The sequence below is a fragment of the Nipponia nippon genome, unplaced genomic scaffold, assembly GCF_047370975.1.
Source record: "Nipponia nippon isolate SJK-2023a ecotype South Korea unplaced genomic scaffold, ASM4737097v1 scaffold_10, whole genome shotgun sequence".
Taxonomy (NCBI): domain Eukaryota; kingdom Metazoa; phylum Chordata; class Aves; order Pelecaniformes; family Threskiornithidae; genus Nipponia; species Nipponia nippon.
Window position 1 is genome coordinate 18,470,109 of NW_028262291.1, and position 16,937 is coordinate 18,487,045.

Consider the following 16,937-nt stretch of genomic DNA (forward strand, 5'->3'; position numbering starts at 1 on the left):
AGAAATGCAGCCCAAGCAATTTTCTCCAATATTGCTGAGATGCAAAGCACTGTCAGCGTAAGCCCCAATGTACGGTCGCTTCCAGGGACAGTCTTTTATAGGTGCCATCGGCTGCCAGCATGGTTTCCAGAGGTCCATGCCTGCCTGTAGGTGGTGGGATCCCACCCAGAGAAGATGTTCTTACAGGAACAGCCTTGCCTCTTCAGCAAGGACTAAGCAGCCCTGTCTCAGCCGGAGACCCTGCACTTCCACCAGCAGCCCTTCTAGGATGATGGAGTAGGTGGGGGAGTCTCTCTGTTTTGCCTTTTAAGTGACGCATCCTTCCCTCTGCCATCCTAAACCTCTCTCCCTGCCCCGACACCTTCCCAACCTCTCTTCACCATGCACGTGCAACCCCCACTTTGAAACCAGCCTGGCAGACATCAGCACTCGCCCAGCCCCCTGGGAGCTCCAGTTCAGTGAGAGGGGCACACCAGTTGGTACATCAGCTGTGTAGATGGTGTGGTTTACACATTAGTCTGAGGGACAGGGTTTGCCCATCTCACCTTCATCCCTAATTCCCAGTTAGCTCAGCCCAGTTTACTCTGCCAGCACTCACTGGCCAAAACAGGCAGCCAGAGATAATCCCAAGGAAACAGGGCATCTAGCAGCCAAAAGCAGCACGTTGTCTCCTTCACACCAGAACAGCTTGTTACAAGCTCCAGAAGTGTGCTGTCAGGAGGGCAGGGCGTCTCATCTGTGCAATTAGTTCAGGGTGCAGGGGAAGGAGTCCAGTCCCAATGATGCTCCCTGGCAAGCCTTCCTCTGACCCAGCCATGAGTCAGGAGGGGACGTTCCCAAGCCAACACGTAACCCCATGGGTGCTCAGGGTGGGGGTGCTGTAGGCAGGAGCTGTCTTGGCTCAGAGCTTTTGCCTGGCCCACGCACTCAGAGGAGCACCTTAAAGAACATGTATAATTGTGGGCTGTGTCCAAAGAGTCAACAAACACCATGTCATACTAAGTCTGAAGTACTTGGCTTGGGATCAGCAATGACTTTCTTCCTATGACATCCAAAGAGGCAGAAATTAGAGGAAGCCGGGTCTAGAAGGAGCATCTCTCTTCCTCTACCCCACTGCTACCCCCTCACCATCACGCAGAATGGAGGAGGGACCCTCCCTATGGGGCACTTCATGGGTACATCCATAAACCTAAAATCCCAAGAGTTTGCTTCATCTCTCAGTGAGAGGGGAGATGCAAGCTTACAAGCCTTGTAAGAGAAGATGCTTTTGCTCCAGGGGTGACACAAGCGAGGACAAATGATGAGGGGACCAAGGGAGAAGGAACCAAAAGGAACATCTGAAAGCTGGATTTAAAAAAAGGGGAGGAGGGAAGCAAAGAGAGGTGGTATAAGCATTAACTGGGCAGCCCAGCATGGTTAAAGGAGATCAGAGTCCCTGTTGCGCTAGGTGCTGTGCAAACAGGGAGAGATACCACCTGAGCCACTGGGGTGAGCTACCATTGAGGTTTTACAGACCAGGGCCAAGGCCAAGTGACTCAGCCAAGCCCTGGAGGCGTGCAGCTGGTCCAGCATGTCCAGCCAGCCTGGTTACTGCAGCGTGCACTATATCTATATATTAGGTTAAATCAACAAAGCCATTGGGAAAGAGACAGGAAGACAAAACAATGGCTGCAGATAAGACACTCCCAGCCCACACAGGAGGGTCATTACAGGACAAGAGGAGAACTATTGGCCCCAAGGAGACTGACTCCATCTCTTTGGGATGCCTCTCCACCACGGGGCCAAGAAGTAGGACAGAGGACTCCAGCCAGGATGAATAAGCCGTAGGCAACTGCTGCCAAGAGGCTGTCCCCTCACTGGCAGCCACTGTAGGAAATGTCTAAAAAAGGCCTTCTTACAGCATCACATTACCTCGTCACTAGTCTTTGCTCACCGAGGTTTGGAAAGCTGCTGAATGAATTTGAACTTTGAATGTCCATTTAAAATAAATGGAGTGTCCTTTGTTTCGGCTAGGTGGATTAGATGGACACTGGGCAGCTGAAGACACCTTCAGACATCTCGCATGTCTAGCGTAAGAGGGGCGCAACCTGTAATAGGGGCATCTTTCACCAAGTGGCATCTGTGTGATGTGTTTAAGCATCACCCAAAGCCAAGCAACGCACTTTGTTGATAGGCTTGTATGATAGTATTGCTGTGTGAGTACGGCCCTGTGCCCAAGCCCTGCCGCTCAGCTGACCAGCACAGCACAGCTTTCAAGAAGTGAAATACAGCTTCTGCCTGATATAAACTTATTAGCTCATCTGCAGCTGGCTTGAGGCTCTGATGTAGCACCGCATTGTGCAACACAAGCAGTTTTAGCAACCATTAATCCCTGCCTCACACTGCCGGGCTGGTTACTCCAGCTGGGGTCAGGGTAGACTAATGGGTAAGAAGGAACCCACAAGCATCATCCGATAGTTCCTGCTTCCAAGCTATACCCTCACTTCAAGCTGCGCCTTGTCCTGGGGAAAGGCATCTAATCTCAGCTTGCCAATATCCACCCATGCCTCCCTCACCCAGCTGGGCAAAAGATGGGAGCTGTTATGAAAGGGCAGGCAAAAGTATTGTCATATATCCAAAAAGCCTGAAGCCCAACACGTGCCTCCGTCAAGGGGGAGGATGGTCATTAATGCTCCAAAGTGAGGCCCAACAAAAAGTTAAGATGAGCTGTTCTGCACAAGGGGCGGCTAAGGCTGTATGCAGGAAGATGGCAACTGGAGTGGAGAAGCAGAAGAGACAAATGCCACCCCAAGGAAGGAGAGGCCCCACCAGAGCAGGCGTGCACAGCCTGTATACCACATTAGTCTGTCCTTGAGGACAGCTCAGCTCAGGCACAGTGCTGTCAGCTCCTGTTACGTGAAGCTAAGTGACAACTGCAAGGAGGCACTTATTTTAAGAGGAAATAATTATTGCCATCAATTTTATTGGGGGAGAACTTTGCCCCTCCCAAACGGCTGGCAGTCGTGATTGTTTGGGTTCTGTCAATAGTTCAGGGTTTGTCGATGCTAATGGCTCCAGAGCAAGCTTTCACTGGAAAGGAAACTGCTTTTGCAGCAGAAAAGCACATGCATGCACAAGCACAGAAGAAGAGATCATATTTTCCAAACTGTCTGGCAAGGGCGTGATAAAAGACATTGCACATACTGTCCATTTAGCTGCAGCTAGCAACAGATACCTAGAGCTGGAAGAGTGGCTTCTTGGTAACGCAGAATTAATCCCTAGCAAAGGATCTATTTTCAAAATGAGCATGTAAGCGAAAGAACCCAAGACCTCCAGCTGATGCAAACTGGCACAGCTTTATGGCAGACAGTGGGATGGTGCTGATGTACACTAGCAAAAACATTTGAGCCTACACATCTGTGCCATAGCAAAAGAAATCCAAATAAACTGAGCTCCAAATAAACCATCTTGCACATCTCAGACCAGTTGCTCCCAGGTGGCTCCAAATTTTTAGACCCCTGGATGCAAATCACCGATCAAGCTAATAATAGAAGCCCACTGACTGCCATTTCCATTCATTAATAAATCCAGCTGGGTTTGCTCATGCATTTTCCTCTTTACCCGTGTAGTCCCTGGACAGTTATCAGACACACCAGGCTGGTATGAACCACCACTGCTTCTCTGAGATAGGGTGAACCCAAGTAGCTCCTGGCTTTAACACCCCATATGACTCAAGATGGAGCTATCAGCATGATAGCCAGCCCCAGCAGCCCATCCCAGGAGTGACTTGTTTAAAGCAGCAAATAACAGAAGATATTTTGTCCTGCCTTGCTGCAAATTCTCCTGTCGAGGATGGGGGCTGCCAGCCTCCCTGCTCAGGCATTGCACGAACAGCAGTGGAGCCCCCCGAAAACGGCTGCAGACCTGCCTGTGAGAAAGACAACTCTGAGTGCCGAAACCTGGGATTAAGACACTCCAGCGGCTGCCTCACACATCTGGTGTGTGTTAGGAGGGATACACTGGCGAGGAAAACACACACGGGCTCCAAGCAGGGCTGGTTAACCCATTCGTGACTGAGCCTCTGTGGAGCACCCGGACAGGCTGAGGACTGCGAGATACCTGGCCATGCCTCAGGAGAGTGCGGCTCAAATGTCAGCAGTGGCCTGTGCTTCCTAGGTGATATTGGGAAATCAGGGACCAATTCCGGTGCCTAAACATAGGTGCCAAGTGCCACTGAGGATGCCTTGGGTTACCTAAGACACCTGCCAAGGCCTGGGAAATGTCACATGGGTCCGATACGAAACCACCCCTGCTGGGTACCCAATCCATAGTGGGCGAGTCCTATGGTTAGGGCATCTCTTCCCCTTCCTAAACATCTCAACCTCAGTTGTCTGGCATTACAGTAGAGATAACCTGTCCTCTTTGCCCTGAGGCAGTGGGCCATTGGGATAGCTACAGAACATCCACCACGGTGACACCCTGACCTTGGTTGGGCACTGTAGGTGCTGCTCTAGTACCAATCATACTGCAGTCATGCCATGCAGGACAGCTGCCTTCCCAGCATGCACAGCACCTCCTAGGACATATTTTTGCTGACCATGATCCAGACCGCAACCTGAGTAAAGAGGCCTCTTAGTCCCTATCATACAAATACACCCCTGTGTCTTCTTTTCATTGATGTACATTCTCAAGGTTTCTCCTTATGAAGGGCTCAAGGAGAACAGAGCCACCCCATGAGAACCCATTCCTCATGCATTTGGCTTCAAACGATGCCAAAGCCCCTCCTCAGTGAGCCCAAAGACAGTCTGATGAGGAGCTTCTTGCACTCATATTAAGGGAACAGGAACTGCAGCTACAGGAGATCAAAGCTCCTGCACAAGCTGGGTGTTGCCTTGGGCAGAGCAGAGCCCTCCCTCGCCTGTGCTGGGTGAGCGGGCATCGTCCTTCCCAGACAGGTTCGTGTAGCCGGACTGTACCGGGAGGGCTGCACGCAGAGGATGAAGTGAGAGCAGCAAATCCTTGCAGCATTTCCTCTGAGCCCCTGAGGACCACAGCAGGTTTGCACTGTCAGTCGGAGCTAGATTAGAGTCCCAGGAGCCTGGCAGCCACCGGTCCCCCCTGGAGCCTGGGCAACAACTTTCTTTCAGGCCAGGACTCCCACTCCCCCAAAGAAAAAGCTGTTCCTGATGAAAACGCTGCACCGACAAGACCTCGGAGCACCTCCTGGCCAGACGGTCTGCCCGGATGCAAGTCAGTGTCCCGACAGAGGCAGTAGCCAGGCTGGATGAGTGCCTAGCTGGAAACAAGCCCAGCTCTGGGGAGAGCCCTGAGGCAGCAAGAAGCCCCCTCAACCACTGCACAGACCCCACAGCCGGGCGCATGGGTCACAGGGGTGATGGATGCGAAGGGGGGATGAAGGCAGAACATCAGCCACGGCTGGGTTAGCGGGGTCAGTGGGGGTCAGAACAGAGGGGCCCAGGATCCCCAGGGCACACCGACATTAACCACTTCACTGCCATGCAGCCAGCCGTGATACCTTCTACCCTTCCAGTTAGTGCTAGAAAAAGGGCTTTCAGATTTTGGGAAAGGCCTGAAACCCCCTGAAGCAGCACACCGTACAAAACCCACGTGTCCAGGGAGGATGTCCAGACCAGGGGGGTGGAAAAAACTCCCTCTTTCCTCCCCCCTTCCCAAACTATCCCCCCCCACACCTTGCACATCTCCAGGCTTAACTCAGTTGTGCCCAAGGAGCAGCACTCATCCTGTTTCGGCTGCAGCAAACCTGGAAAAGCCCATGTGGCTTAACCCACATGGTGGGGCGGCATGGCTGCAAACAGTCCCTGAGCTGTCCCCACTCTCCATCCCAAGGCCGGGACACCACCCTGTCCCAAAGTGCATCTTATTCCCTGACAGCAGCTCTCCCTTGGGGACATTTCCACCGTGGGGGATGCCTGCCTGCTCCATGCAAGCGGTAAAGCCCTGCCATGCCCCAAAACTCTGCCTGGACATCTCCACTTTCCTCATTGCTGCAGATTTATCGGTGCTGTCAGACAAATCAGGCCGAGCAGAGCTCGCCCCCTCGTGGGGTGCAGCCAGGGGATGCCTGGGCCCCCCACACCCAGAGTGGTTGGGTGCCCCAGGGGTGCAGGCTGGTCTGTGCCTCTGCCCCCCTTCCTCCAGAGGAGCAGGAGCCCCAGCACCACCTCAACCAGAAGAAGTGCTTTTTCACCCCACCCCAGCAATGCTGGTCTGGCAAAACCTCCTCTTAGCAGCCCCCGGGATGGTCCCTGGGACAGCCAGTCCAGCCTTCCTCACAGCCAGATCTCTCCAAAATCCAGGGGCAAAGGGATTCCCACAGGCTTCAGAGCCAGACTTCACCCCAAGAGTTTTAAAACAGCCAGCCCTCCATCCAGCAGAGAGCCTTCTGTGGTTTAAAAAAAGTAAAAGTAAAAAAAAAAAAGCTGCTGGGCAATCCCCTACTTTAACACATGCCTCCAAACCCATAGCATTACATTGCAAAATAAGCTCAGAGGTGAGGCAAGGCAAGCCAGGCTTTTTTTTTGCAAGGAGAAATGGGCAGTGAAGGCACCTGATACCTCCCTATAATTAGAGACAGTTCCTTATCCCTAATGCCACTGCCAGGGCACCTATATCCAATTTGGAAATGCTAAAGTATTGCCCAGCTTCATTAAATTATCCATCTGGACCTCCTCTGTCCATTTCCCTACTATTTTTTGACTTTAATGAGCCCAGCTGGGTCAAACTGTGACCAGTTACTCCGGAGCAGGGATCAGCCATCCCTCCATCCCTCCCCCAAGGAATCCGGTGTGCCGAGGGGTCCAAAGACTCTCCACATATCGGTTTTCCCAGACAACCTCCTTCCAATCACGGGTAAACTTAGCAACAGCAGTCATCCTAGCAAGGGCCCTCGAGACTCCTCTAAGGATCTGGAGAATTCAAGACAGCTGGGAATAGACATAGCAAAGAAAAGCCTGGAGCTTGCTAGCGCAGCAGAGCCTCTCCCCAGGCGGTGACCATACATGGGCTGCCAAGGGTTCCCTGCAGCTGATGGGGTGGGAAGCCCCAGAAGGAAGGAGATGGGGGAGTTTGGGAGAAACCGATCTCATCTCAGACCCCATAGGTGAGAGAAACCTGCCTCATAAGCCATGCTCCTGCTCAGGTGCAAATATCCTGCAGAGCACAGCCCAAGCCATAGGGATGTGCACAGCCCTGAGTGTAGCAGCTAAGATCGGGGCTGTCTGAAGCCTCCAGAGCTCTATGGAGAGTGCTCTGGATAACTGACCCAATACCTATTGGGTTATGTAGCTGTGGTGTAAGGCAGGCTTCCCCCACACCGCAGGCTCCCAGCCTCCTACCATCAAGGCAGGAGGGTTAGCTCCTTCATCCTGTACCATGTTGTCCCATCAAGGGCAGGACAACCCAAGCAGCCACGTCCCCAGAGCCCACCTCTTCTCACTTCTTTTGGGAAGGCTTCACATCAGGCTTGCACCACAGTGGTTTCCTATACAGCAATTCCAGTTCATGGAAGAGAGCATAACACCAGTTTTGTTTAGGTGTTACGCTGGCATCAGCAAGACTTTGCCAGCATGTCCCCGTTTGTATGGGGAAGCAGAGTAAGCTATGTCCAAATTAGGGTTTCTAGGATATTTTCTAATGCAAGCTCCTCTTCTATATACACTGGGCACAGTTAAATAGATAAGGTTCATTGTTTAAGCAAACCCAGCACCTTTTTTCTCCCCATATCTCCTGCTGTGGTTTTACACCAAGAAGCCTTGGGATTTACTTTCCTGGCAGCTCCATCACAAGACTCACTGCTCACATCTCCAGCACACCTTACGCTGTCTTAGGAGCACTGTCCTGACTCCATCCATACACAGGTCAGCTTGAAAAGAGCTTTGTCCTCAAGGAGAGGAGATCAGAGAGCTGAGCTAGCCACAGGGTGAGAAAAGGTAGCCCCAAACAGCAAGCAAACACTTCCTTCCTCCATTTTGGGAGTGGAAATCACCAGAGCCTAGCAAGCATTTAAATAGCACAAGTAAAAGCAGGAGAAGTTTAGAGCTGCACATGAAGCTATTACACAAGTCGGGAGGGAAAGTAATTCTCCATATTTTAAAAACAAAAAGGAAGTTATGTTCACTTACTACTTCGTTTCCATCAAGTTTCATATTTCATTAAAATTCTAAAATGCAGCTAGGGAGGCAGGGTTGTGCCACCCTGCCATCAGTATTCATATACGCATTTTTTAAACAAGTTTCTAAAGGCTATAAGGGTTGGAGTGGTACAGAACAGACCCCTCCAGGCAGCCTCTTATTCAGCTGAAATTCCAGCAGGAGACAGAGAAGGGAACAAGCTGACCATGCCTGACCAGCAGCCCCCGCCGCCTCGCCCTGGCTGCACCGATGTACCTGTGCCCGCCGCAGCAAGAGGGGAGCGGGAAGGCCCAATTGCTTTGGGCCACCCCCAGCATCTGCTCCTTGCTCCTGCAAGGTGAGCTGAGCCTGTGGCAGAAGCATGGCCAGGCTGGAGCGATGCTGTGAATCCCACAGACACACTGAGAAACCCCTGCACTCCCCCAGCAGCCAAGGCTTCCCCTTTGTTTCAGCAGAGAGTCATGCATGGAGCCTTCCAGCATCTTTTGAAGCTTCCAGCCAAGGCTAATTGCTGCCAGGTGTCAGCCAAAACACTTACTGCAACAGTTAGTGACAGGAGATGACACACCTTTCTCCTCACATTGTCACTCAAGGGTTTTTTTTCCTATCAACATGAACTGCGCTGGCTTTCAGAAGCCTTGGGGAGAAATGCTAATGCAAGCTTTGAAGCTGGAGGGGAAAAATCAGGGAGCCCCCCAAGCCCCCTGGATGCTCAGCCTGAATCCTGTCCAAATCTGAGTACTTCTGGGTGATACACCTCCGCAGAGCTTATCCCTGTCTGCCTCCACCACAGACAGATGTGGTCTCTGCTACTGGTCTGTCTCCTTTTAACCCCCATGGAAAGCTGTCCGTGTTGAAGCAAACAGACCCCAAATTTTACAATCTCTGCTGATAAAACAACAAAGCGGACTGGAGGCACAGGGAGATGTATAACCTTACAGCAACTAGCTTGAAACTTTGCCAGGTTAATTCAGTTAGAGGCATAGGGTACACAGCAAGAAATCAGATGTGCCCAGCGATTGCTGCAAGGAGAGGAGGCAGATGATTTCCACCCACTGGTCTTAAAAATGGGGCTAATTTCAGCTGTGGAGCAGGTCCAGGTTGCCAGACCCCTTGCTGAGCTTGCCTGCTGCTGGAGCTGTGTTTTCCCACTTGATCAAACTCCCCTCTGAAGGCTTTGAAGTTCAAAGGAGATGAGACCTTTAGGAAGTCCAAGTCTCTCCCTAGCTGGAGGAGCTTGTCAAAAGCCTGCCAGAGCATCTGACCCATTTCAGCCTCATGGATCATCATCGTTTTGGCTGTGCATCCTCCTTTCCCACCATTACCCCTCCCAGTTTGCCAGCCTCCCAGTTTCCTGGGACTGGAAGGCAGCTGTGGCATTGGGGTACCCAGTCCCCAGGCCTCACCTCTCACTCTCCCCGAGGGATTCATCTCCCACTTGGTTGACACCTTCCGCACCCTCCTGGCACCCCTCCGAGTCTGACATCTTCTCCCCTGGCCGGCACGGCGGCCCCGCAGACAGCTCTGGTGCAAGGGTGCCGCCGCTGCTTCGCTTTTCCTGTGCTCGGCAGAAGTGAGCTGTGCCGGAAACTTCATGGGCTGAGGGCTTGGGGGGATGGGAGAGGGGCAGAGGGAAGGCAAATTTGGGGGTTTTTTTTGTGTGTTTTTGAAACCATTGGGACTATTTTAAGGTTTTGCCTCTGCTGACAGCTCAAAATTGGAAAGTGCTGGGCTAACCTAAAGGGAAAGTGGGGGGCACAGACATCCCTACCATGGCAGGGAGAGGGGTGACCTGCTGGTCCCCCAGCTGTCCATGCCATTTTGGGGACAGCCAGCATCTCTAAACCACAGCACCCTACAGTGCACTGAGTACCAGGGTGCTGCCACAGGAGCTGCCGAGGTTGTTCTGACTTCACACCTCTCAAAGCCTTCTGGAGGCAAAGGGTCTGCTTCTGCCCTGCAGCCGTCACCCCTCACCTCCCTTCCCAGCTCTGCTCCTTCCCCACAGCTTCCCGCTGTTGCCAGCATGAGTGGAGATTCTGCAACAGCTCCTGGGGCTTGGACTCTCCTCTCTTTGTCTCTTTGCTACCAGTGAAGGACACGGCCACGAGCCGATGGTACAGCCTCGCGAGTAGATGCCAGCAGAACATGGTGGCACAGCCTCACCATTTCCTCCCCACAATGAGGGGGATGAGCATCCCCAGCTTCAGTGGAGGACCAACAGCAGAGAGGTCCCACATCCCCACAGCATGGCCCCTGCCAAAGCCTCCCCATCCACAGTGGGACCCCCACGGCAGGGGCAGACCCTGCTGGCACCATGGCACAGGTTGGGGTCCAGCCCCCCAGGCAGGCGACACCCGCCTCTCCTGCCAAAGCTTTATTTACACTGCTGCTGCCAGGATGCAGCTCTTGGCAAAACCAGAGAGAATGGCACCCATTCAGTGCCCTTGAGCCCGGGGGGATGGCGGGGACAGGAGGGAGCGGAGGACGGGTGTGGAGTGGCAGGTGCTTAGGACTCGCCAGCCTCAAACATCTTCTTCCTGCCCTCCATGCCGGACTTCTCCTCGATGTTCTTCCTCCAGTCACCAACATCACGGAGGTCCTTCTCCTGGGGGAGGGATGGGCACATGGGTGCAAGCGGTGTAAGAACCCACCCGGGTGGGGCCCTTCACCCATCCACCCATGGAAAACCCTGTGTCAGCTAGAGGAACCCAATTCCACCCATGGTGTACATCTTTTTGGGCTGCACCCTCCTTTTTCAACATCATGGGTGCTAGAGGAGGAAATATTGAGCAGGAAGAACATTACAGAGAAAGGCTCACCCTCAACCCTGTCTATCACACAGGGAGGCGTGAGCACCGAAAAATGGAGGCCAAATCCTGTATGGGCACAGGGGAGAGGGAAGGAGTACCTTCTCAGTGTCCTCCTTCTTGACTTGCTTCAGGTTGGCACGGAGGTCCATGCAGACCTTGTGCTTGGACCCCAGCAGGGCCCGCAGCATTGCATCAGCGGACATGCGCACCCTGCGCAGGGGTGGCCTCTTGAACTTGCCCCGCAGGTCAAAGAGCTTCTGGCTCAAGTCTTCCAGCTGTGGGGGGACAGAATGGGGGGGGGCAAAGAGAGAGCAGGGTGAGAGTTTCGTGAGATGGACCCAAGCAGCACGGGGAGGCACGAAGCGTGGGTTGGAGACTCCCCTGAGGGGTGGCTCCAGTGGAAACTCACCTCCTTGTTAGTCTTCTGTAGCTTCACCTCTGTGTCATACCTCTCCTCATCCACTGACTCTATCTTGGCATGAAGCTTTTTGCACAGCTCCTGGGAGGAAAAGCACAGAGGGATGTTAACTGCTAGGACCCCCACACATGATTCCTCTCTCCTGACCACTCTGGCTCTGGAAGACCTCAGTCCAGAAGGCTAGATTGGGTCAAGACTAGATGGTGAAGGGTAGCTATCAGGCCAGCTCCTGGTCTCCATGTGACCGGCTTCATGCAAATGCTGCCTCAACACATTGTTAGACATGCAGCTTTCTTGCCAGCCAGACCCCTTTTTTTGCAGAGAGACCCCAGGTGTCGCTCACGCCAATTCCACATCCAGCCAGCTCCAGGGCACCCACAGGTGATAAGGGGGTCAAGACAGGAAGGACAATCTAGATCCACCAGGCTGACTGATGGAGCCAAATCCTTTCTGCTCCAGCACAGTGGAAGGGTTAAATAAGCCTTTACCTGAAGTTCCTGCATGGATCCTGGGAGCGACAGAGGAGGGCAATGCTCTGCCAGGTAGTTTTGCTTTTCCACTTCTTTAGCAGCTGCTTCTCTTTCTATTTCAGTGGCAGCGAGCTGGAGCATAGCACTCTGGAAGGCAGCAGGAAGAGGGTCAGCACGGAGTGGAGGCGAGGGAGGAGGGCTGGGGGGGGGTTGGCAAGAGAGGGAGCTTGGGGAGCTCCCCATCAATACGAGCATCTCCAAGCAAGGGATACTGGTGGGGACCCAGTAAGAGGTGGGAAAGGGTGTGGGGGACCCCCAGGTTCTGCATTGTGGCCTCTTCCAGGAGGGAGAGTGCTGAGAGCTGGCTGGCTCAGGATGGGAGACGGGATGGTCAGGACACACCTTGCCCAGCCCCAGCAGTGCCACGTACCTTCAAGTGCTGCCGACGGGCAGTGGCTGCCCTCCTTTTTTTCTGCAAGTGGGAGGAATAAGAGAAAAGCAGGTTATCAGGCGCCTGTTCCCCTTTCTGTTCCCCTTCCCCATACAACCCCACAGTCCGCCAAGGACCTGCAGCCATGCCAGGGCATTGGCTCCAGCCAGGATGTACAGCTTGACACACAGCTGGTCCCCAAACCAGCGGCACTCAAAGAAGAGGCTCCCTACTGAACCCAGCTTTGCCAACCTCAGGTAGCTAAAACCTATGAAGTGCCTCAGGAAAAGAAATGAGGGTGACAAACTTGAAGATGTGCATATAAAATATAACTTCAAACTTGGCTTCTTGGGACTTTTAGCTTTTTCTCTAATTTCCTATTCATTCAGACATGTGTTTTGCTTTGTGCTCAACTGCCCTGATGCCCCTGGGCACTTGGGAGCTGTGGGATGTCTTTCTGAGCCGTCCCTGGCTCACATGGTGAGAAGGACAGCCAGGCAGGGGAAAACATGAAGGCTGCGTAATTTCTGGAGCTGAAAGACCCAGCACAGGTGATGCTGAAGGTGATGCTGTGAGCAACCCCTTTTGCAACGCTTCCCCAGCCTGGCAGTTACGGGTATTTTGATGTGCTGCGTTAGGGCACTGGGGAGGCAGGTCCAGGGCATGGGGGATTCATCGCAGCTGGAGGACAGACACAACCATGGGGTCTGCAGGCCTGGAGGCTTCTCTGGCTAGGAGAGGTGGAGGGCCACAAGGCTGCGGCTGCAAGATGCAAACTGGCTCCTTCTTCCCTGGGATTCCAGGTGAGCCTGGAAGACCAAGCCTGCCCTTCTGTACCCATGATGCACTGGAATAGCAGCAACAGGTCTCCTGTTTATAAAAGAAGCCACAACCTTGATCTGCTGCTGCATTGCAGCAGATCAGCATTGCATCTTTCCTCAGCATTTTGCCCAGCAGGCTGAGCAAGGCTGAGTGCGGCTGGGGCAAAGGAAGTGCACCCTGACATCTGATATGCTGTGGTGGGGGAGTAAGAAAGCAGTGTTTGGGTGTGTGTCTGTGGTGCATAGAGGAGGAAGTGGATAAGGATCTGTAGAGTGACATGTTAACAAAATCTGACTTGTTTTGCATATGCAAATGGTGCTAAGGCCCTCCTGACAGGGCTGAAGGGCTCTGCAGAGGAAAGGCATCCAGTTCAGAGATGCAGCACACCATTAACTGGTAGGATTTTCCTCGTATGAATCTGGCCATGGGCCACAAGAGAGCAGATCCCTTGAGCACTGTTAGCCCAGGGCATATTCTCCATCTGAAAACTGGTACCTTAGCAAAGAGTGCCTTCCCAGCCTGCCTTGGGGGCACTGGGTTTGATGGGGAATCAGGGCACCTGTTGGACATCAGTGCCATATTGTGGAGTTTCTATGTGTTCCTGAAATCCTCTTTTCTCTTGGTGAGGACCCCCATATGGGGAGGTGCCAAGCAGAAATGAAGGATGGAGCAACTTGCGAAGAGGAGATATGGAGTGACAAAGCCATGCACAACTCTCCCACACCTTCCCTTGCGTTTCCCGAGCCACCCCCAGGCTTCAAGCACTGCCCTGCTCCGGCTCTGCCAGAAGCCAGGGACAACTTGTTAAGGACGGAACCTCCACCCTGCTCTCGCTGCCCTGGATCCAGGGCTCACCAGATCGCCTTTGAGAAGCAATTTGGCAGTGCCCTGTGAGCAGAAAACGAGGTGCTAGGTGTGAGGAAGGACGAAAGGATGCTCAGCCCAGGGCTGGGTGGTGGATGGGTGATGGATGGGTGATGGAGGAGGGGCGGCTCTGGACCACTGCCTTCCCAGCACCATCTCGTGGCCGGCTGGGGAAACAGGAAAGGAGGGAAAAAAGCATCTAACTCCAAGCCAGGAGGCAGAAAAGACCTTGAAAAGGGATTTTTCTTCTACTTCCCATCTTTACCAGAAGGAGTCAGCAAGAAGGCCTTGCCATGAACCTTTCTTACCCACACACACCCAGCAGCTGCTTTTCCTAAGGAGGAACGGTGAAGCCAAGACTGATGCCATAAGCACTGCTAAACGAAAAACCCCAGCAAGATACACTTACCTCTTCACTGTTCGGGATGAGCAGATGGACAAGGAAGGGAAGCAAGAGAAAGGGGAGAAAAAGGCAGTTAGCATCCTAATCAGAAACAAGCAGAGGAATCTTAACAAGCATAAAAAATTGGCAGTTGAACAAAAGCTTTTAAATGCCAACAACATATTAGAGACAGAAAAATGGGAACTTACTCAGACATCTTGCTTTAGATGGTTGTGAGCCTGCAATGAAAACCAAGGGGAAAAAAAAAAGGTTCACAATTATTCATGCTGGTGGTGACTTTCTTGGTTTTAAAAACAAAGCAAGATTCCTCTAAAAAAAAAAAAAAGAGGAACAGGTTTGCTCTTATTTCCCAATTTCTCCAAATTTTCATCATATGGGGAACTAGGCTGCAGTTCGTGGACGAGAGCCAAACACGTGCCTACTCACAGCCACACAAACCTCAGCATCGGGGGACTTCTGGCCCAGCACCGTTTGGTCTGGTCACAAAGAGAGATTTGTGACAGTAATTCCTGCAGGCATGTTTCTTGCTTGACCCCCAGGAAACCATTTTATGCAATGAAGGAAGAAGAGGAAAAAGCTATTTTCAGTTTACTGCTTCACTTTGCCATGCAGTCTTGCCCCATTTCACAACAAGAAATATCCCAAAGCCTGCGGAGCGTTGGGACACCCTGGGAATGGAGTCAGGCAGTGACCCCAGGCGACAAGGAAGGACTTCAGAGGATGCTGCTGCCAGTATACGCATCCATTGTGTGGGGCAGGGCAGCTTGTTGCAACAGCCTCAGCACAGATGACATAGACCCGGGTTGAAAGTTGTTGTTGAACTGGTAAAGGCACAAAGAGTTTCCCCAGGCAATTCCTTGCATTCCCTTTAAGTGGAAATTTTACAGGTACAATGCAGCATATTAGGGAAGAGATGGAAGAGCACCTTTGTTTTGCTGCAAATTATTTCCCTGTAAATAGAATTTTACTTTTCTAGCAGAGCAATATCTCCTGCTTGTATCTCCTAATGGAAGGATGCAGAAGTGTCGGCCGAGCCCAAACTAAGCTAGTCCTTTGCAGAGCAGGCAAGCCCCTGAAACACAGCCATCTGCAGACTTGAGAGGCTCTGTCGGGAGGTGAAGTGTTAACGGGGGCTCATGCCCGAGGGAGGAGGCACAGCTTGCAGGGCCAAGGAAACTTTATCCTGGAAAATGTGCAGGCCCATCACATTATTGGGGGGGCGGTGGGGGGGAAGGAAAGTGCTTCTAAAAATGGTCAGGGAGCTGCAGAAGGAGCTGCAGCTGTCTCCTCGGACGGCAGCCTTTCCCCGGTGCCAGCCCCCGTGACTCAGGGAGGTCGGGGGATGCAAAGCAAAAGCCACCGCAGGTGGCTGGGCTACAGCTGAGGGACAGGGCGGCTGAGGAACGCCAGCTATTTTTACTTGCGTCCCTGCCCCACACCCGCATGCACCCACTTTGGCGGTGAGCACTGAGGAAGCGAGGGGACAACGCCAGGCTGCGGCTCACTGCCTGCAACGTGGGCTTTAAATCACCTCTTCTTGGTGGGGGGGACAGTAAATTTGGACCTCATCCCTGCCTGAGGGTGTTTTTTGGGGAGGACGGCGCTGCGAAGACGGGGTTGGGTGTAAGTAGGGAGCATCACAGAGTTACCACAGGCAAGGATCCTGTGTCCTATGGCCCTGGGGAGGTCAGCGTTAGGGAGCCTGTGGCTCCGCTTGCCCTTGCCACTCAAGCCAGACAGCAAAACCAACCAAGGGAGGAGAAGGCATGAAACCAAAGAGAAAGGCATGAAAAGACAGAGGGAGACTTTCCAATGCACGGACTCTCTCCCGCAAGAGGTTTTATTAGCACCCCGCTTTCTCCCAGCAGGTCACCCCACCTGGCATTTATCTCCCTAAAACCCAGGTGAGTGGGTTCCCCGTCACCCCCTAAGAGCAAGCTGGGTCAGTAAAAGACATGCAAAACGGCTCACCCAAGTCTGGAGGAGAGAACCAGAGTGCTGCTGGCCGGACAGGGTGGACTGGCGAGCCGCAGGCAGCTGGCTGAGTAAGGAGGTATAAAAGGGCTTCTCGGGTGGCTCAGCAGAAAATCCACCTTCTCTTTAAGGGCATGGAGACCTTCTCAGACCAATGATGTGCAAGAGTCCCCTGTGCACCTCCCTTGGCTGGGGCAGGACAGGCAGGCAGCCCCGGAGGAGAGGGCAGCCGCTGGGGACAGAGGGGTGGGGAGGGGGAGGACATCGTCTACCCGTGGGGTGGGGAAGCAGAGCCACCCCGGAGAAGCCCAGGAGGTGCTCTTCCTCTGGAGTGCCGAGCAGGGAGCCTTCCTCCCCCTCTTCCTCCCATCAACCTGTGACACCAGATATGGCTTCAAGGTTGTGGGGAGCCTGGGCTCCCTGCACACAGCCATCCATCCGCAAGGCCTCTAATAAAATTTCCTGTTGGAGACAGAGTGGCTTATCCATGGACAGGGGCACGGCTCCACTTACCTCCAAGGGCTTGGGAACAGCTCTGCCCTTCAGGAATGAAGAGGGGAAAGAGCCTGCACCCCCCAATCAACCGCTCATAG

At 53.1% G+C, this 16,937-nt stretch overlaps 2 protein-coding genes across 3 annotated transcripts in view; both read right to left on the bottom strand.

The window, feature by feature from the left end:
• Positions 1-9,711, bottom strand: part of LSP1 (lymphocyte specific protein 1) — a 51,192-nt gene extending 41,481 nt beyond the window's left edge. The window contains exon 1 of the mRNA XM_087745770.1: positions 9,557-9,711. Within this exon, the coding sequence (XP_087601896.1) occupies positions 9,557-9,636 (80 nt within the window). The 5' untranslated portion in view covers positions 9,637-9,711. The remainder of the gene's footprint in view (positions 1-9,556) is intronic.
• An 815-nt stretch (positions 9,712-10,526) lies between these two features.
• TNNI2 (troponin I2, fast skeletal type) lies at positions 10,527-16,926 on the bottom strand. 2 transcript variants are annotated; one of them, XM_087746753.1, is made up of 7 exons: positions 16,858-16,926; positions 14,559-14,588; positions 12,282-12,323; positions 11,870-11,998; positions 11,373-11,462; positions 11,062-11,238; positions 10,527-10,758 (listed from the first exon to the last, which is right to left on the bottom strand). In XM_087746753.1, the coding sequence occupies exons 4-7, from the start codon at positions 11,990-11,992 to the stop codon at positions 10,660-10,662; spliced, it is 489 nt and encodes a 162-aa protein (XP_087602879.1). In that variant the 5' UTR covers positions 11,993-11,998; positions 12,282-12,323; positions 14,559-14,588; positions 16,858-16,926; the 3' UTR covers positions 10,527-10,659. The 2 variants fall into 2 exon arrangements, with proteins under 2 accessions (XP_087602879.1, XP_087602878.1); XM_087746752.1 differs by lacking the exon at positions 16,858-16,926 and adding an exon at positions 16,342-16,457.
• Between the last annotated feature and the right edge of the window lie 11 nt (positions 16,927-16,937).